Source organism: Pseudorca crassidens, chromosome 4, assembly GCF_039906515.1.
Source record: "Pseudorca crassidens isolate mPseCra1 chromosome 4, mPseCra1.hap1, whole genome shotgun sequence".
Lineage (NCBI taxonomy): Eukaryota > Metazoa > Chordata > Mammalia > Artiodactyla > Delphinidae > Pseudorca > Pseudorca crassidens.
In genome coordinates, this window is record NC_090299.1 from 128,176,580 (window position 1) to 128,197,480 (window position 20,901).

The window sequence follows — 20,901 nt, forward strand, 5'->3', positions numbered from 1 at the left end:
ACAAATTTCAATTTCAGTGCTTGTGATTGGTCTGTTTATATTTTCTATTTCTTCCTGGTTCAGGCTCAGAAGGTTGTGCTTTTCTGAGAATTTGTCCTTTTCTTCCAGGTTGTCCATTTTATTGGCATATAGCTGCTTGTAGTAATCTCTCATGATCCTTTGTATTTCTGCACTGTCAGTTGTTACTTCTCCTTTTTCATTTCTAATTCTATTGATTTGAGTCTTCTCTCTTTTTTTCTTGATGAGTCTGGCTAATGGTTTATCAATTTTGTTTGTCTTCCCAAAGAACCAGCTTTTAGTTTTATTGATCTTTGCTATTGTTTCCTTCATTTCTTTTTCATTTATTTCTGATCTGATCTTTATGATTTCTTTCTTTCTGGTAACTCTGGGGGTTTTTTTTTCTTCTTACTCTAATTACTTTAGGTGTAAGATTAGGTTGTTTATTTGAGATGTTTCTTGTTTCTCAAGGTACGATTGTATTGCTACAAACATCCCTCTTAGAACTGCTTTTGCTGCATCCCATAGGTTTTGGGTCGTCATGTTTTCATTATCACTTATTTCTAGGTATGTTTTGACTCCCTCTTTGATTTCTTCAGTGATCTCTTGGTTATTTAGTAGCGTATTGTTTAGCCTCCATGTGTTGGGTTTTTTTTACAGTTTTTTTCCTGTAATTGATATCTAGTCTTTTAGTGGTGTGGTCGGAAAAGATATTTCATATGATTTCAATTTTCTTAAATTTACCAAGGCTTGATTTGTGACCCAAGATATGGTCTATCCTGTAGAATGTTCCATGAGCACTTGAGAAGAAAGTGTATTCTGTTGTTTTTGGATGGAATGTCCTATAAATATCAATTAAGTCCATCTTGTTTAATGTGTCATTTCAAGCTTGTGTTTCCTTATTTATTTTCACATTGGATGATCTGTCCATTGGTGAAAGTGGGGTGTTAACATCCACTACTGTGATTGTGTTACGGTCGATTTCCCCTTTTATGGCTGTTGGCATTTGCCTTATGTATTGAGGTGCTCCTATGTTGGGTGCATAAATATTTACCATTGTTATATCTTCTTCTTGGATTGATCCCTTGATCATTATGTAGTGTTCTTCTTTGTCTCTTGTAATAGTCTTTATTTTGAAGTCTGTTTTGTCACTTTCTGGGTGGTGGGGACGCAGGTGGGCCTGGAGGGGTCTGCAAGGCCTCAGGGCTGGAGCCCAGGTGTCCGCCCACCCCAGCACCCGCCGCCAGCCGAGCCCCACATCCTGCACCTCCATCCTGGGTCCCAGTGGCCAGAGGTGCACCCAGGTCTGCGGGACAGGCAGGTGCAGAAGTTGTTTGTGTTGCAGGGGGGTGTGGCGAGGTTCCGGTGCCTCCGCGGAGCATCCTGGGTCTGGGGCTGAGGGCGCCGCAGCTTGCTATGCTCTCTGCACTTTCCTGGCTCTGAAGCCTCGAGAACACGTCTAGGCAGCAGTAGCATAATGGGGAGTTTGCCTGCTGGGAACTAGGGCCTGCTGGGGTCTCAGTTCTTGGCTTGCCCTGGAATATGAGGTTGCCAGGCATGTGAAAGCAGCAGGTAGGAGTCAGCCACTGGTGCAGTGATGAGCAGGAAAGGAAGGATGGTGGCTGTTGGCCTGTGAACCTAGGCAAGAATGATCAGCCAACAGAATCCAGACCAAGGACCGTGGGCCCAGCTCGGTCCTGTGCAGCTGGTCAGTGGAATAGACCTGCAGGTGTGGCTCTTGTCACTCTAGGACTGGATTCAGGACAGATCCTGCTGATGAGCCCAGGGCACCGTCCTCAGTGCTCCAGGAGAGTGCGCAGTAGTGGAGCGAGGGTGGTGTGCCCGACTCACAGCACAGCGGCCACGCACGTCCAGTCTGCTTAAAAGTGCAGTGGAGAGCCGGAGGAAGTCATGGCCTTGGGAATATCCTCTGATGAAAAAGAACCTACAGGCTTATAAAATAATTTTTGTGTGGAATGTTGGTGTGTTGAAAAGCAGTTCTGTGTGCTTTTCACCTCTTGGTGTGGATCAGCAGTGCTGAGGCAGCAGGAAGTGATACAGAAGTGTGAGCAGAGACCGTTTGGAATCCCCATACTTCAGGGAAACTAAAGGTGACAGCAAGCCTAGTGAAGAGGACAGGAGCTGGGGGCCAGTGGCGGTGGCAGCAGGAAGGTGCCCGAAGGCAGTGGCATCCCATCTGTGGTGGCAGCAGCCCAGCAGGCACCCCTCGTCTCAGGGTCCTAATCCTGGTTCCAGCCGGGTGGTCAGGGGAGCTGCAAGGTCTTCTGGGAGAGCAGAGCCCACAGTCCTGAGCTGTTCTTTGCTGTGTTTGGGTCATCTCCCCCCTCCAAGGGGAGAAATCTAGATGAGGTTTAAGAATTAGTGCTTTAAGAATGTGGATCTCATAGTTGAAACCTTGGAACATGTGTTTTCAGCACAAGGTGTTAAAGTGAACTGAAGGATTTAATGCCTTTTCAAGGAGGGTATCTCCACATGGGCAGAGCTAGAGAATGGGTCTTGAATTAAAAAATAAATAAGTAAAAAATAAAGTCTATTTTGTCTCATGAGAATTGCTACACCAGCTCTCTTGTGATTTCCGTTTGCATGGAATATCTTTTTCCATTCCCTCACTTTAAGTCTGTATGTGTCCCTAGGTCTGAAGTGGGTCTCTTGTAGACAGCATATACACAGGTCTTGTTTTGGGATCCATTCAGCCAGTCTATGTCATTTGGTTGGAGCATTTAATCCATTTACATTTAAGGTAATTATCGATATGTTCCTATTACTATTTCCTTAATTGTTTTGGGGTTGTTATTGGGGTTCTGTAAAACAGAACCCCAATTTGAAAGAGGAAAAAAGAAAAAAAAGCCTTAGCTATGGGGGTGGAGTTTAGGCGGGGGTGGGACTTGGGCAGGGGCGGGGTTTAAGGTGGGGTGGGACCTAGGCTGGTGGTGGGGTGACGTTTGAGTCTGGGGTGGGGCCTTGGCTCAGGACACAGGCAGCCAGAAAAGGCCCTGGGGGCAGGGCCTAGGCAGGGCGATGTTCAAGCGTGGGGTGGGGCCTCTGTTTAGGACCTGTGTGGAAGGGGAGAGACAGCATGTCCAAAGGAGGGCCTCTGGAGTGTGGAGTTCGGTGAGGGCCGAAGGGGGCCCAAGGGGGCAGGGGAATCCTGGACATGCTCCTTTTTGATTCTCTGCCTTCCCAGTGGTCCCCCAATTTCCCCCTTTGGGTGTAGGATCCCTTCCCCTCCCCCAGCCACCTCTCAGGGGCACCAGTCCCGTCCCGCCTCCACTTCTCATCCCCCTTCACTTCCCCCATGCCCCACGTCCTACCCGGTTGTTGCGGGTTCCTCCCGTCCCCTTAGGTGTCCGTGGTCCCCCACCAGTGCCTGGTAGGTGCCCTAGTCGTATGGAGACGTGAATTCCGCGTCCTCCTGGTCCGCCATCTTGACTCTGCCCTCCGTGCTCTTTTTACAACACAGATGTGATTATGTTTGGTTTCTCATTGTTTGACATTGTTTGGACAGTCCAGAATGTTAATCATATGGAGAAATCCTGTTGTACATAATATATCCATAATCCCAGACACATAATATATATTGTATGTGTGTGTGTATATGTGTGTGTAAATTTCATTTCCGAATCTTCTAGAACAAAATAGTCAAAACTTTTCTCAGGATAAAATATTCAAAGCATGAAAATTGTAATTTCAAGCATACAAAGGATACATTTATAGTTGCTGAATTTTTTGAAATACCTTATAGAATATATACTTGTATTTCTCATGTCTTTAACTTTGAAGCTTTTATCAAAAGAGCCTATTTGTGGCTTACACTTGAGATTTTGAAAGCAGTTTTTCTCCTAAGACTTGGTTTCTTGTGTTGCTTCTCAGACAAAGCACCAAAAAGGAAGGCAAAGCTAGGATTTCTTCATGAACTGTACCATTCAAAAATGTAATGGGGAAAATGTTTCTTTAGAGCTTTCCCTAGCAGATTTTTTCTTCTCTACTGTGTAGACCATTAGCTAACTCTCTTGTGACATTTGTAAGTTTTTTGATACAGAAGAATTATTTTTGTAAGTACTTTATGAATAAAATAAATGTCTATGATTACTGAGATACTTTCTGACAAATATTTATTACAGTAATCTGACAAGTATTATATTACAGATATAACTATTCTAGCCACCTCAAATTACACAGGATGCTTATTTCTGAAATAATAATGGTTCCAGCCAGATGATTTTTTTTAAAAGTCCATTTATATATTTTCAGATTTCATATTGTAACTAGCCTTTAAGAAACTATTCGCTGTTGAGTATTGTATCAAAGAAAAATATCCTCGATTATGCAAAAATGTTATTAGAATATTCCTCACTTTTACAGCTACATATCTATATCAGGCTGGATTTTCTTTATAAAATTCTACTAAAACAACATATTGCACTCATAGAATGAGAAGATATGAGGATCTTTGTTTAAGTTAGATATTAATCAAATTTGAAAATGTAAAACAATGCCACTGTCCTCACTATTTTTTTGTTTTGGAAAATGTAATTATTCTTCATAAAAATATGTTATGCATGGTAATATTTAATGAATTTATCACTGTTATTTTAAATGCATTAATAAATAACAGGATTTAATCATGACATACATATATATATATATCTATATATATATATATAACCTGATTTCCTTTGTTTCAACCATATTATTGAAAATTTTATTATGGGATATACTATTCTTTATGGTATTTATTATTTTCAGGAGAGAAATGGACATGATGTGTTATCAAACAAAGCTTTACCCTTTCTTTTAATTAGCTTTATCAGAGAGACAAATGTATAGCTCTGCTTATATATTTATATTGCTTTCTTTCTTTTTTACTATTTATTTATATTTATTTAGGCTGTGCTGGATCTTAGTTGTGGCCCTTAGTTGCGGCATGAGGACTTAGACGACCAGGGAAGTCCCACTTATATTGATTTAAAAATTTTTCTAAATTACTATTTGAATACCACATTTACACTTGAAGGTAATTTGCCTATTTACATATTTGAATATCCAATAAAAATTTCGGGTTCGTATATATTTATTATACGCCATAGAGAAAGATAAAAATTTGCTATCGGGCTTCCCTGGTGGCGTAGTGGTTGGGAGTCCGCCTGCCGATGCAGGGGACGTGGGTTCGTGCCCCAGCCCAGGAGGATGCCGGGTGCCGCGGAGCGGCTGGGCCCATGAGCCGTGGCCGCTGGGCCTGCGTGTCCAGAGCCTGTGCTCTGCAGCAGGAGAGGCCACAACAGTGAGAGGCCCGCGTACCGCAAAAAAAAAAAAAAAAAAAAAAAAACAACCAAAATTTGCTATCAAATGATTCTCCTTATATTTCCATTTGCTGCAAAGAACATTCTGGAATTTCTCCTCCTGCCTTCTGCCAATGTCATCAAACATATGGCTTGATACTGAACATCTTGGACTAAGGAGGAAAATTTTGAAATTGAAATTAAACATAATTGATTTCTCTGTCTTTTCCATCTCTTTTTCTTTTATCAAAGAACTAGATAAGGTATCCCATGAAGCTGTATCCCATCCACTATTCTTTATCTCTATTCCTTGGGATGGTACTAAGTGGTCTTACTCTTTTTTACTGGGATTAAAAACCACTCTACGATAATCTCTCCGTAAGTTCCTAAAGTATACAACTAAAACAACTCAAAGGGGAAAAAACCACTAAAATAATATCAAATAATAATCATTTTCTATGTGCCAGGTGCTTTATATATAGTATTGTTAATCTCACAAGAACATACAAGGTGCGATTTATTATATTATCCATTTTTCAGATGAGGAAACTAAGTTTCAAAATTCTTCTTGAGTTCCGATTGCTAATAAGTGGTAGACCTGGAATTCAAACCCGGGACGCTATATACCTCAGTCAGAGATAATAAATGTGAACAGGACTTGAAATCAAGTCCCCTGATACAGTGCTCTTTCCATTACACCATGTACCTTATGGATAACTTATGTTACTGCAAGTAATAATAATAATCACAATATCAACAGAGTAAAAAAGGCAACCCACACAATGGAAGAAATACTTGTAAATCATTTATCAGATAAGGGATTAATATCCAGAATGTATAGAGAACTCCTAAAACTCATCAACAAAAAAACCATACAGCTCGATTCAAAAATCAGCAAAGGACTTGAATAGACATTTCTCCAAAGAAGATATATAAATGGCCAATAAGCACATGAAAAAAAAGATCAACAACATTAATCATTAGGGAAATGCAAATTAAAAGTAAAATGAGATACCACCTCCTATCCAGTAGAATAGTTAATATCAAAAAACCAGAAAATAAAAAGTGTTGGCAAGGATTTGGAGAAAGTGGAACGCTTGTGTACTGTTGGTGGGAAAGTAAAATGGTACAGTGGAAAACAGTATGGTAGTTCCTCAAAAAATTAAAAATAGAATTACCATAAGATCCAGCAATTCCACTTCTGGGTATGTACCCAAAAGAATTGCAAGCTGCGTCTCAAAGAGATGTTTTGTACAACCATGCTCACAGCAGCATTATTCACAGTAGCTAAAACATGGAAGAAACCCAAGTGCCCAGTAATGGACGCATACATTGTATGTAATATATACACACAATAGAATATTATTCAGCCTTAAAAAGGAAGAAAATTCTGACATATGCTACAACATGAATGAACCTGGAGGATATTATGCTAAATGAAATAAGACAGTCACAAAAAAACAAATTCTATATAATTCTACTTCCATGAGGTACTTAGAGTAGTCGAACTCAGAGAAGCAGAGAGTAGAATGGTGGCTGCCAGCAGCTGGGGGGAGGGTGGAATTGGGTGTTATTGTTCAATGGATATAGAGTTTCAAGAAGAAATAGAACTGTCTTTGTTCATAGATGACATGATTGTTTATACATAAGATGTGAAATAATTGCCAAAAACACCTTTCTGGGACTAATAAGCAATTATAGCAAAGTTGCAGCATACAAGGTTAATATACAAAAGTATATGGCTTTCCTGTGTATCAACAATGAACAAGTAGAATTTGAGATTTTAAAAGATAGCACATACATTAGCACCCCTCCCCACAAAATGAAATACTTAGGTATAAATCTAACAAAATATGTGCAAGATCTAGTTGAAGAAAACTACAAATCTCTGATGAAAGAAATCAAAGACCTAAATTGATATTCCATATTCATGCATAAGAAGACTCAATATTGTCAAGATGTCAGTTCTCCCCAACTTGATATATAGATTCAATGCAATCCTAATAATCTTAATAAATTATTTTTTGGATATCAACAACTGTTTCTAAATGTACATGGGGAGATAAAAACCCAGAATAGCCAGCACAATATTGAAGGAAAAGAACAAAGTCAGAAGGCTGACACAAGCTTACCTTAAGACTTACTATAAACTACAGTAATCAAGACAGTGTGGTACTGGCAAAAGAACAGACATGTAGATCAATGGAATAGACTAGAGAGCCCAGAATTATACCCATATAAATATAATCAACTGATCTCTGACAAAGAAGCAAAGGCAACACAATGGAGCAAAGGTAGACTCTTCCACAAATGGTGTTGGAATAACTGCACATTCATATGCAAAAATGTGAATCTAGACACAGACCTTATACCTTTTACAAAAATTAACTAAAAATATATCACAGACCTAAGAGTAAAATGCAAAACTATAAAACTCCTAGAAGATAACATTGGAAAAAATCTATATGACCTTGGGCATGGTGATGACTTTTTAGGTATAACACCAAAGGCAAAATCCATGAAAGAATTGATAACCTGGGCTTCATTAAAATTAAAAACTTCTCCTCTGCAAAAAGACATTGTCAAGAGAAGGAGAAGACAAGCCACAGAGTGGGAGAAAATATTTGTAAAAGACAGATCTGATAAAGGTCTGTTATCCAAAATATACAAAGAACTCTTACAACCCAACAATAACACACAACCTGACTAAAAGATGGGCTAAAGATATGAATAGACACCTTATTAAAGAAGATACACAGTTATCAAATAATCATATGAAAAGATGCTCAACATCACATTTCATCAGGGACTTGCAAATTAAAACAAGGTATCACCATACATCTATTAGAATAGCTAAAATTCAAACCATTTGATTACATCAAATGTTATTGAGGATATGCAGCAACAGGAACTCTCATACATTGCTTGCAGGGATGCAAAATAGTACAGCCACTCTGGAAGGCATTTGGTGGCTTCTGAAAAATGAAACATAATTTTCCACCCAATCTAGCAATCATGATTTTGGTATTTAGCCAAAGGAGTTAAAAACTCATGTTTACACAAAACCTGCACATGGATGTTTATATCAGCTTTATTCATAATTACCAAAACATGGGAGGAACCAATATGCCCTTTAGTAGGTGAATGGATAAATAAACTGTGGTACATCCAGAAAAAGGAATATTATCACTGAAAAGAAGTAAGTTATCAAGCCATGATAAGACATAGAGGAACATTTATCACATATTACAAAGTGAAAAAAGCTAATCTGGAAAGGGTATATCTTATATGATTGCAACTATACGGCATTCTGGAAAAGGCAAAACTATGGCGACAGTAAAAAGATGAAAGGTTGCCTGGGGTTACAGGGAGAAAAGGATGGATAGGCAGAGCACAGAGGAGTTTTAGGGCTACTATGTACAATACTGTAATTGCAGATACATGTCATTAAACATTTGTCAAAACTCATAGAATGTACAACACCAGGAATGAATCTTAATGTAAATTATGGACTTCGGGTGATAATAATTGTATCAACTCTCCATTTCCGAGGATTTGTTGTTGTTGCTGCTTATTGTAGTTGTTATTGTTTAATGACTTTTCTAAACAGACAAATTCTGTAGTCTATTCTTTGTTTTATGTGGCTCCTGAAGTCTCTGTTATATTATCTTAGTGGTCAGCAAATGATTGGGCAGAGTCCTTAAACAAAGGAATACCTCAGAGAGATTGCAGGTTTGACTCCACATCACTGCAATAAAGCAGATATCTCAATAGAGTGAGTCACATAAATTTTTTGGCTTCTCAGTACATACAAAAGTCATGTTTACACTGTACTGTAGTCTATTAGCATTATGTCTAAAAAAACCAATGTACATACCTTAATTTAAAAATTTTATTGCTAAGAAAATGCTTACCATCATTTGAGCCTTCAGCAAGTTGTAATCTTTTTGCTGGTAGAGGGTCTTGCCTTGATGTTGATGGCTGACAGATCAGAGTGGTCAGCAGGGTGGTCAGCTGAAGGTTGGGGTGGCTGTGGCAATTACTTTTCTTTTTTTTTAATATTTGTTTTTTGCTGCATCACGTTAGTTGTGGCACGCAGGATCATTTTTGCGGCACGCGGGATCTTTCGTTGCGGCGTGCGCTTCTCTCTAGTTGTGGCCTGCGGGTTTTCTCTCTCTAGTTGTGGCGTGCGGGCTCCAGAGCATGTGGGTCTGTAGTTATGGCGCGTGGGCTTAGTTGCCCCGTGGCATGTGGGATCTAAGTACCCTGACCAGGGATTGAACCCGAGTCCCCTGCATTGGAAGGTGGATTCTTTACCACTGGACCACCAGGGAAGTCCCGCGATTTCTTAAAATAAGACAACAATGAAGTTTGCTGCACTGACTCTTCCTTTCATGAACAATTTCTCTGCAGCATGCAATGCTCTTTGATAGCATTTACCCACAGTAGAACTTACAAAATTGCAGTCAATCTTCTCAAACCCTGCTATTGCTTTGTCAACGAAGTTTTTGTAATATTCTAAATCCTATGTTTTTGTTCAACCAACTTCAGAGCATCTTCACTTGGAGTAGATTTCATTTCAAGAAAACACTTTCTTTGCACATCCTTAGGGAGCAACTCCTCATTCATTAAAGTTTTATCATGAGGTTCCAGCAAGTCAGTCACATCTTCATACTCCACTTCTAATTCTGGTTCTCCTGCTATTTCCACCCCATCTGCAGTTACTTCCACCACTGAAGCCTTGAACCCCTCAAAGTCATCCATGAGGGCTGGAATAAAGTTCTTCCATACTCCTGTTAATGTTGATATTTTGACCTCTTCCTATGAATCACAAAGGCTCTTAATGGCATCTAGAACTGTGAATCCTTCCAGAAGGTTTCCAATTTACTTTGCCCAGATCCATCAGAGGAATCACTATGGCAGCTACACCCTACAAAATGTTTTTTTTTTTTTTTGCGGTACGCGGGCCTCTCACTGTTGTGGCCTCTCCCATCGCAGAGCACAGGCTCCGACGCGCAGGCTCAGCGGCCATGGCTCACGGGCCCAGCCGCTCCGCGGCATGTGGGATCTTCCCGGACCGGGGCACGAACCCGTGTCCCCTGCATCGGCAGGCGGACTCTCAACCGCTGTGCCACCAGGGAAGCCCCAAAATGTATTTCTTAAATAATAAGACTTGAAAGTCGAAATTACTCCTTGATTCATGGACAGCAGAACAAACGTGTTAGCAGGCACAACATTAATCTCACTGTACATCTCCACCAGAGCTCTTGGATGACCAGGTTCATTGTTGATGAACAGTAATATTTTGAAAGAAAACTTTTTTTCTGAGCAGTAGGTCTCAACATTGGGCTTAAACTACTCAGTAACCTATGTCATAAACAGATAGGCTGTCATCCAGGCTTTGTTGTTCCATTTATAGAGCACAAGCAGAGTAGATTTAGCACAATTCTTAAGGGTCCTAGGATTTTTGGAATAGTAAATGAGCATTGGCTTCAACTTAAAGTCACCAGCTGTGTTGGCACCAGCAAGAGTCAGCCTGTCCTTTGAAGCTTTGAAGCCAGGCATTGACTTCTCCTCTCTAGCTATGAAAGTTCTAGATGGCATTTTCTTCCAATATAAGGTTGTTTCATCTACACTGAAAATCTGTTGTCTAGTGTAACCACCTTCATTAATGATCTTAGCTAGATCTGGATAACTTGCTGTAACCTCTACAACAGCACTTGCTGCTTCAGCATGCACTTTTATGTTATGGAGATGGCTTCCTTTTTAAACCTCATGAACCAACCTCTGTTCACTTCAAACTTTTCTTCTGCAGCTTCCTCACCTCTCTCAACCTTCACAGAGTTGAAGAGAGTTACGGCTTTGCTCTGGATTAGGCTTCGGCTTAAGGGAATGCTGTGGCTGGTTTGATCCACTAAAACTTTCTCCATATTAGCAATAAGGCTGTTTTGCTTTCTTACCATTCATGTGCTCACTGGAGCAGCACTTTTTTTTTTCTTTTTTTTTGCGGTACGCAGGCCTCTCACTGTTGTGGCCTCTCCCGTTGCGGAGCACAGGCTCCAGATGCGCAGGCTCAGCGGCCATGGCTCACGGGCCTAGCTGCTCCGCAGCATGTGGGATCTTCCCGGACCGGGGCACGAATCCGTGTCCCCTGCATCGGCAGGCGGACTCTCTACCACTGCGCCACCAGGGAAGCCCAGAGAAGCACTTTTAATTTCCTTCAAGAACTTTTCCTTTGCATTCACAACTTGGCTAACTGTTGGTGCAAGAGGTCTAGCTTTCAGCTCAGCATGATTTCCTCACTAAGCTTAATCATTTCTAGTTTTTGATTTAAAGTGAGAGACATGTGACTCTTCCTTTCACTTGAACACTTAGATGCTAATGAAGCGTTATTAATTGGCCTAATTTCAATATTGTTTTTTCTTAGGGAATAGGGAGGCCCGAGAAGGAGAAAGACAGGGAACAGCTGGTTGATGGAGCAGTCAGAACACACATGGCATTTATTGACTATGTTCTCTGTCTTATATGGGCATGGCTCGTGGTGCCCCAAAACAATTACAATAGTAACATCAAAGATCACCGGTCACAGATCACCATAAGTATAATAATAATGAAAAAGTTTGAAATATGGTGAGAATACTAAAATGTGACACAGAGACATGAAGTAAGCAAATGCTGTTGGAAAAATGGTGCTGATAGACTTGCTTGATGTGGGGTTGCCACAAACCTTCAATTTGTAAAGAATGTAGTATCTGCAAAGCACAATAAAGTGAAATTAATAACATGAGGTATGGCTGTACCTGGAACCAAAAAATCTTCCAGTCTTTGCAGAGGGCTCATACGTGTTTGTTTTGGCCTGCTTTCAACACTTGCCAAGAACTTTACAATTCTACCTTAGCCATTATTTCCAGCTTTCTTAGACCCTTAAGGTCAGCGGGAGGTGAAAATTTCTGTTTTTTTTGGTTTCTCCTGAACACGCACACAGCCCTATGCATGCATTTGGCTTTCTACATTCTCAGGACTTTGTCAGAGCTTTGTAAGCCCTTACTGGACACTCATTCCCCAGCCTCTCCTCACAAGCTTTTTGTTTAGTCTGTTTGCCCCTGCTGTTAGTGATCACCACAGGCAGTAGTAACCTAAGATTATTAGACTGTAAATATTTTCAACCAATACTCCAGGGAAGGAGATTTAGCACTAGGCTAGTTTGTAGCTAGGCAAAATAAAGACACGCCTTTAAGCCACTATTCTAGGAAGCCACCAGGCAGATGAGAACAAATAACTAACCACAATTCTTTACTCACTCTGGTACCAGGAATGCAGGCTGTTATTCTCACAGCTACCACTGATCTAAGGAGAGGGGGATGGGACTGGAATCACATTAGTACTTATTAAGAATCAGCTATTTTCCTTAAATAAGTATTTTTGCCAGGTTGTTGCAGGCCTTTGGCTAATTTCCAGAGTTCAAAAAATGTTGATTCTGACAGTTGTTTGCCCATTTTTCATTGGGAATTTTGCCTAATAATTTTAAAAAATGTTTGTTGAGATACAACTGATTAGAAAGTTCAGTTTTGTGGCCAGGATTCAATTGTTGGTGGAACCTCTATCTTTGACATCTTGAGGAATCTTAGTTTATGGCAGCTGTGCAGCTAAGAAGATGTCCAAAAGAGGTCGTACAAGTCTAGGCAAGGTCAGACCCTGAGATGGTTTAGCTCTAATATGACCCTCAACTTTTCAGATCCTTAAACTCTAAAGAGTTACCTCTAATTCTCAGAAATGATTCATGCTAACCAAACTAATAAGAAACTAATTTATAAATCATAATGTCAATAAATTATTTCATAATGCAAACTATTTCTGGCAAGATAACCAATATCAGACCATTTTTTGGTCTCTGTTTCCCAGTGTGTTAGTAGCCGTGGAAGAGACCAGGTCAAAAAATTGCCTGGGGGCTTCCCTGGTGGTGCAGTGGTTGAGAGTCCACCTGCCGATGCAGGGGACTCGGGTTCGTGCCCCGGTCCGGGAAGATCCCACATGCCACGGAGCGGCTGGGCCCGTGAGCCATGGCCGCTGAGACTGCACGTCCGGAGCCTGAGCTCCGCAACGGTAGAGGCCACAACAGCGAGAGACCCGCGTACCGCAAAAAAAAAAAAAAAAAAAAAAATTGCTTGGTGAGCACAGGGTAGAATAATCCAGTTGGGTGTTACTGTAAAATATTTCTTCTAGGCAGGGTACCAGGGAGAATTTCCATCTCTAATTCTGAGCCTCATTTATAAAATGTCAATTACAGTAACTACTTAAAAGTATTGGTTAGGATTAAATGAAATTACACATGTGCATGAATCATGATTTCACTATGACAGAAATCAATTCAACTTTAGCTTAGACAAAAAGGAAAACTTCATAATTCACAGAATCCAAGGAATGACTGAACAACCAAACCATAGGAAGAGCAGGAATAATACCTTCCTCTCTGTCCCTGTTTGACTTTACTCTGTGTGTTGGCTCTGTTCCCTGCAACTGCAGCTTAGTTTCCTCCATATGGTGAGGAACATGGTCACTGATAACTCCCACATTTTACATCTTACAATTTGGCTACCAAGATTCTACTTTTTTTTTCCTTTCGTTCTCAATTCCTGTTAGAAGATGTTTGGGTTACGTCCTTAACCCTGAAGAAATCAATTGTGGCCAAAGGAAAGAACATGCAATTTTCCCACAGGTGCTACAGGGTTTAAGCTGACAGAGGAACAGTGTGGTAAATTGTATTATTGCCCCCAATTATTTGCTCCTCACTTTCCATGTATATGTGACTTGAAGCTTCCTTTCCTTGTGGAAAGAGTATATATCCCCTCTCCACTGAGGTTGAGCTTAGCCATATGATGTGACACTCGTGCAGAAGCTTTAAGAGGCACCATGATCCTCTGGCAGCTCCCTGGCTGCCCCACTCTGCCCTGAGATTGGGCAAGTCTCATGTAGGAGTTGTTTCTTCACCCTGGAATCCAGGATGAGACAGCACATGGTGCACAGCCATAGTCTTCCCAAAGCCTGAAGCAGCACTGTAAGCAACTTGTAGTCTACATGTAACATAAGCAAAAATTAGTCCTTTGTTTTCTAAGTCACTGAATTTTCAGAGCTGTTTGTTATATAGCATAACCTGGTGAAAGCTAATACAAGCAGTTCCCAGAAAAAGAGAGGGGAGATGCTGGCTGGTGAAACATTATTTAAAACAGTGCCTACAATACAGAATGCATTCAATATAGACTCCCCTGAGAAACATCAATAAATCCTAACTTTCCAACTCCCATGTTTAGTGAGTCATAAAACATTCTCATCATAAAGGTGAATTATAATATATTGAGAAAACATAATTTATTCATATTTCTTATATATGCTGGTTGCCCTGATTGCATTTAGGAGAGACCCTGGTCCTACTGGCAACTCATTTTTTAACCATTCCTTAGAATGATGATCCACCTTATGCAGTATCTTACTTTCTTCCACTCTCAATATTCAGAAGATTCTCCCAATCAGAGGCTTTGCTGCTTCCTCTCTGGTCTACATTTTTTTTTTCCTCAGTCTACATTTTGGTTTGCATATTTCCTCCCTCTGCATACTTTCCCTGGAGAAGTATAATCGTTCATACAACTTCAACCTGCCAACGTAATTAAAACCTCCAAATATATTTCTAGGCCAGATCTTGTTCCTGAGCTCTAGACACACCTACCCATCTGCCCACTGGATACCTTCACTTCATGTCCCATTGACACCTCAGACACAGCCACTTTACTCATCATCTTTCTTTTCAAATCTGTTTTCTTCTCCTCCTTCTTTGGGCCTGTACTGCCTATCCTGGTTAACGGCACCACCATGTACCTAGTTGCTCATGCTCAACATTTTGGCATCACCTTCATTTTCTCCCCTTTCCTCATGCCCTTGCTATTCCAATCATGTAACTGTTTCAACTCCTGTAGTCTGTTCTCTACACGTGTGTCAAATCGTCCTTTTCCTCTGGTTCTCCTGCCATGGCCTGCAGCTCAGTTCCATCAGACATTTAATGACTTCTTTAATACTAATTGCTATTCTAAATGCTGCAGATAAAGAATGAATAAGGCATACTCCCTGAGGCCCAGGAACTCACTTTCTAGTCAAGAGGATAAACAGATCATTTCATGTATACAACAGGGTAAATGCTAAAACAGAGTTATGGATAGGGGACTACGGGAAATCAGAGAAAGAATGCTTTACCTAAACTAGCCATTTGGAGAAGTGGAGAATTTTGAACTGAGAAAGGATGACATGGAGTGAGCAGAGCAAACTAAAATGGAACACATTATATACAGGGAGGGAGAACTGCCTTAGCAAAAGTGTGAATGATGATAGCGAGAAGGAAATATTGAAGACTGAGGCTAGAGGGAGGGGTTAAGTGGGAGCCAAATCATGTAACATGGACTTACTTAAGGAGCTTAGACTTAACCTTACAGGGCAGTAGTTTCAAACTGGGCTAAACAAAGCTCCTCAGGGTTCACTGAGTGGGCGGGGGCATGGAAGGCCAGCTGGGCTTCACAGCTTTGGTTCTGACACCTACTTCAAGGGGAACAGCTCAGCTAACCTTTATCCCATCATTTGCATAATAGTTCCCTGACCTAAAGGTGTTGGGTGTTTATCAAAATCACACACATAACGGGGTTGGAGAGGGTATCATTAGCTTGGAAAGCATGAGTGCTGAACAGTTTAAGCCAACTGCTCTGCAGACGAATCACAAGATGAGACATTCAGTTATTATTTCCACATAGCTTTCTATGATCTTTCACATCCAATCAGTACCTTGCGCAAAAATTAGGTGACAGGAATCTTCTGTGATCACTTGCTTTCCACCAAGTTCAAAACACCTTCTGTGGGCTTGTTACCACAATTTAAGATCTATTGTACCAAGAAAAACACTGTATTTGCTCCCTTTCCTTAACTCAGCTGTGGGAGAAAAGAATTAAGCACTTATTGTTCAGCTCTGAAGGCAGATGTCAGTTTATTTGGGAGGCAGCAGGCAGAGGAGGAAAGACTTCTTGTCTTCTTTCCCCCCAGTTAGAGGTCTCAAAGTCCAAGCATTGTGTAAGGCTTCTGTAACTGGCAGGAGATACGGCTCCTCTTGGGTGGAAGCCTGGCTCCTCTGAGAATCATCAGAGTTCTGCTCCAGGGGGAGCTGGAGTAAGAACGGCAACTCACCGAGGGCTTAATATGTTCTGGGTACCATAACTGCATTAACTTATTTAACCATTACAACGAAGCTAAGAGATAGGTACTGTGTGATCCTCATTTTAAGTATAAGGAAATTCAGGTATAGAAGCTAAGTAACTTGTTCCAGATACCTAGGTGGTAAATGGCAGGGCCAGAATTCAAATTCAGACAGCCTGGCTCCCGTATTTGATCTCACAATCACTGAGCTAAAGCGTCTCCTTAAAAGTGGGTCTTACACAGAGTCCTTCAATGCAAAGGGTGTAAAAGGCCAACCCCAGCAAGCCTAGCCTGGGACCAGGGCTTAGTCTTTTTAAAGTCAATTTATCTCATCTCTACCATTTGAAAAGAAAGCCTGTACAGTAAGTCCCCTACATACGAACTTTCGAGTTGCAAACTTTCAAAGATGCAAACGTGCATTTGCATGTCCAGTCACGTAAGTTAGTTCACATGCCTGGCATACATTGTCACGCACGTGCATCCTCTGCAAGTGGTTGTGTTTTTGTGTACTTTACTGTACCGTACTGTATACAGTAGTGCAGTATCTTTATTTCAAGCCCAGGATGTCCGGAAGCAAGTGTAAAAGCAGTGGTGATGTAGCTGGTACTAAGAAGCGCCAGGAATTGGAGGCCCAGAGAAAGGACGAAGAGAGACAAGAGGAAGAAGGAACTGAAGAGCCAAAGAGACTCACGACGCAGGAAATGGCAAGGGGATTTTCTTTATTTGAGGAGGCACTGTTAGTGTCTGAGGCACAGGACTCAAATGTAGCACGGTACCCGAAGTTTGCAGCAGCTGTTCAAAATGCACCCAGTGCTACCGTGTCATCTATGATGAGAGAAAAAGAGCTACTACCCAGACATTATTAGATCGTTTTTTCAAGAGGGTAAATAGAATTGAATCCAGCAAGGAACCAGAAACTGTGCCATCAACGTCAGGTGTGAGTGAAATTGCAGCTTACCCTCCGTCTCCTATTGCTGACGATCCTTCAGCTCTACCATCTCCCACCTCCGCTCCCTCCTCCAGTCAGTAACTCTCTTGCCTGTTCATTTGATGCCAGCCCCTATATTCCAGCTGTTGTACTGTACTACTGTACCTTTCAAGGTACTGTACTGTAAGATTAAAAAATGTTTTCGTTACTTTTTGTTTGTTTTTTATGTGTTATTTGTGTGAAAAGTATTATAAACCTATTACAGTACTATATAGCCGATTGTGTTAGTTGGGTCCCTAGGCTAACTCTGTTGGACTTACGAACAAATTGGACTTACGAACACACTCTTGGAATGGAACTCGTTCGTGTGTAGGGAACTTACTGTACTTTGATGGTCCAGTTCCCCCAAGGTTGCTACAAAAGAAGTTGAGGCTGTGTCCTTATCAACTCGTTTACTAACCACGGGTCAATTCTAATTGGGTCAACTATTTTATTTTGCTCAGGGAGGACACTATAAGTAGAAATTCTTGGGTCTTTTAACCACTAAGGAACCCCACATCTTTAATACATTTTTTCAAATGTACATTCTAAACCAAACAACCTCAGTGTGTAAACTTACACATTCAACATGACTCTTGCTTCCCCTTTTCTAAGGGAAATCTTTAATTAGGATTTAGAATTATTCTCCACACAAATAATTTTTTTTAAGTTTATAATACACAGCTATAGGCGTTAGGGAGCCACTGAACGGGAAATTTGCTTTTTAGATTGTTCTAGCTTCAGCATGGAAGGTAAATTTAAGGGGTGCATGACTGAAGGCTCGATGATGAAAAGGCCATTATAACAGACAAGGTGAAAGATTAAAAGAAGATGAACGCAGGCAGTGGTAATAAGCATGGAGAGGAGAGGGCAGATTTTTCAAAATTTCGTAAGTAAAGAGGTAAAACTTGGTAATTATGTTGGTTATTCTCCATTTGCCCTACAGCACCATTTTCTACCTTTCTTTGCCCACCTCTGTGCCCTGGAGGGTGGCTGACTCTCTGGACTGTATCATCCAAAATCCCTTACTGGCTGGCTTTGGATTGGGTTCTGCTAGTAGGAGGCATTAGTAAGAGACTGGTGGGCAGGGGGAGAAAAAGGTCAGGGAATTCTCTCCTCTGCTTACGGCTATAGTTCCATCTAGGTGGTCCCTCTTCCATAACTACAACTTTCTGGTTCTGGTAATACAGTCCTCTCCTGCTTCTTCAGGTCTGTGGGTACCTCTCAAATCTTGCTGACTCCCTTAACTTCCCTGACCTCTGTAAAGAGTCCTTTGGCTAAACTCTCTTTAATTAATAAGCCCTCTGAGTCTTTTTCCTTCTGGGACCTGGACTAGCAGTGATTGATGGGGAATGGGGAGAGGAATACAAAGAGTTGAGGTGACTCCCGGGTTTAGATTCTTTCCTCTCAAATGGATTTTTAGCGTTTTCCTGAGTGTCTTGTTAGGACATGCTCTATTCAGATTACTTGGAATCCATCCCTGGCACCACCACTTTGGTTGGCATTTCCAGCAGGAGATTCAGGCAGGTTCTCCAGAACCAAGCATGGTGCCTGGTGTAGAACGGCACTCCATACATGGATTTTCTCTCTCAGTGTCTCTGAACTTTACTGTCACATTATTATAGGCCCCCATACACTCAGAGTTTGAACTCAGCATTGGTCTGGCCATTCATTGTTAGTTTTATATCTAACTTTGAGTTCTAGATTTTGAAATGTACATGGGACAGTTAGAAAGGGCTATGTAAAACAACAACAACAAAATTCCCAATTATAGTAAAAGCTTTGAAAACATTGAAGAAACTGGGATTATTTAGCAGTGAGAATGCATTAGTGCACATTTTAATACCCAAGCAGTTGGCCTATGGCTGTAGTGTTCTGTTGATTAAATTATAGAGTTTTCTCTCCAACAAGTAATTCAGTATGATGAACAATCTATTCTTCATCATATAACAATCACTTCAACTCACAAGAATTTAGTTTTAGTTGAGAGACTCTTCATAATGCTTGTATAAGTCATTAATTGTATCTCTACTCCCTACATTGCCTTTATGCCTATACTGCATACCCTAAATACTTCAAATACCCTAACAACCCCTATAGAAGACTGCCCCAAACCCGGCACCCCTCGCATGCACATTAGACTCACCAGGGAGCTCTTTAAAAATACTAATTCCCAGACTCCACCCCATGCCAATTAAATCAGCAATTTGGAAATGAGGCCCAGTTGAGGATATTGTTTTAAAGCTCCCCAGGGCATCCCTGGTGGCGCAGTGGTGGCGAGTCCGCCTGCCGATGCAGGGGACGCGGGTTCGTAATCCCGGTCCGGTCCGGGAGGATTCCACATGCCGCGGAGCGGCTGGGCCCGTGAGCCATGGCCGCTGAGCCTGCGTGTCCGGAGCCTGTGCTCCGCAACGGGAGAGGCCACAACAGTGAGAGGCCCGTGTACCGCAAAAAAAAAAAAAAAAAAAAACTCCCCAAATGATCCTAAAATGAACAAAGTTGAGAACAACACTCCAAACCATAAAATAAAACCACCAAGATTACACAAAAAGATATGACTCTCCACAGAATGTATAAACCCAAGATACCTTGTGTCTGTTTATCCCTTGTTAATGAACTTCCTGTGAGCCTTTTCCCCCCATTAACCTTCAGTTTTTGCACACTGGAAAGCTGATTGAGAGCCCCTCCGTTGGTTTTGCTTCCTTGTTTGACGTGTGTGGTTTGTTGACAAGCTGCCCAGAACATGGTGAAAGACAACCACAATTAAACCTACCTCTGAGTCAGCAGTGGTTTTCTCCATCAGTGAGGTTTTTCTTAGGACCCTAAAAGAGGGTGAAAAAAGAGCATATAAATGAAGGAATCAAATAGACTCTCAACAGTCGTTAAAGGTAACAGTTTGGGTTGGGGAGGGGGAAGGCTATTGTGAACAAAAGAACGATGCTTTCAATATTTTCAAAGAAAGCTTTGACTAAGGATCAAGAAGTAAAATGTGTATTCTGCATTGGTTTTGCATCATGCTTCAGGGTTCTTCGTGATCAAATATAGGGTTCTTTCAAAAGTGAAAGGTAATTGCAATAAATACAGTTACTTTCAATAAATATACATGATCTTGAGTAATTCCAAGTCTTAGTTAGGAATGAGGTAATAAGAAAATAGTTTTTAAAATGTTTTCTGTCTCAGTTTCTTACGGTGAGCAAATGTTCCATGTTATTTGTGTCAGTTCCATTTTTTCTAAGTGACTTTCCCTATGTAGAGAGTGTCCTGAGTTATAGATAAACTACACAGGAATGCAGAGAACCTGTGATTTCTCTATCTAGGATAATTGCAATGTAACTTAGTGAGGCCTAGTAGCTCACAAAGTTATCTGAAGTATTTCAGAAGGGACAGGAAGCATCCCTTGCACTTTTTTAG

At 41.0% G+C, this 20,901-nt stretch overlaps 1 protein-coding gene across 13 annotated transcripts in view; it reads right to left on the bottom strand.

Annotated features, from left to right (window-relative positions):
• LOC137223941 (tigger transposable element-derived protein 1-like) overlaps window positions 1-20,901 on the bottom strand; it is a 41,141-nt gene that overhangs the window by 17,789 nt on the left and 2,451 nt on the right. For 7 of the 13 annotated variants that reach the window (XR_010943143.1, XR_010943144.1, XR_010943146.1 and 4 more), the window contains exons 2-3: window positions 20,264-20,312; window positions 3,330-3,463 (exon numbers count right to left, since the gene is read on the bottom strand). Coding sequence is in view for 1 of the 13 variants with exons in the window: in XM_067736725.1 (XP_067592826.1) it covers window positions 9,816-10,118; window positions 20,264-20,312 (352 nt within the window). In the remaining 12 variants the exon portion in view is untranslated. Of the gene's footprint in view, window positions 1-3,329; window positions 3,464-9,057; window positions 10,119-20,263; window positions 20,313-20,901 lie in introns of those variants that run through there. The other 6 variants (XR_010943140.1, XR_010943148.1, XR_010943147.1 and 3 more) reach the window with 2 other exon arrangements.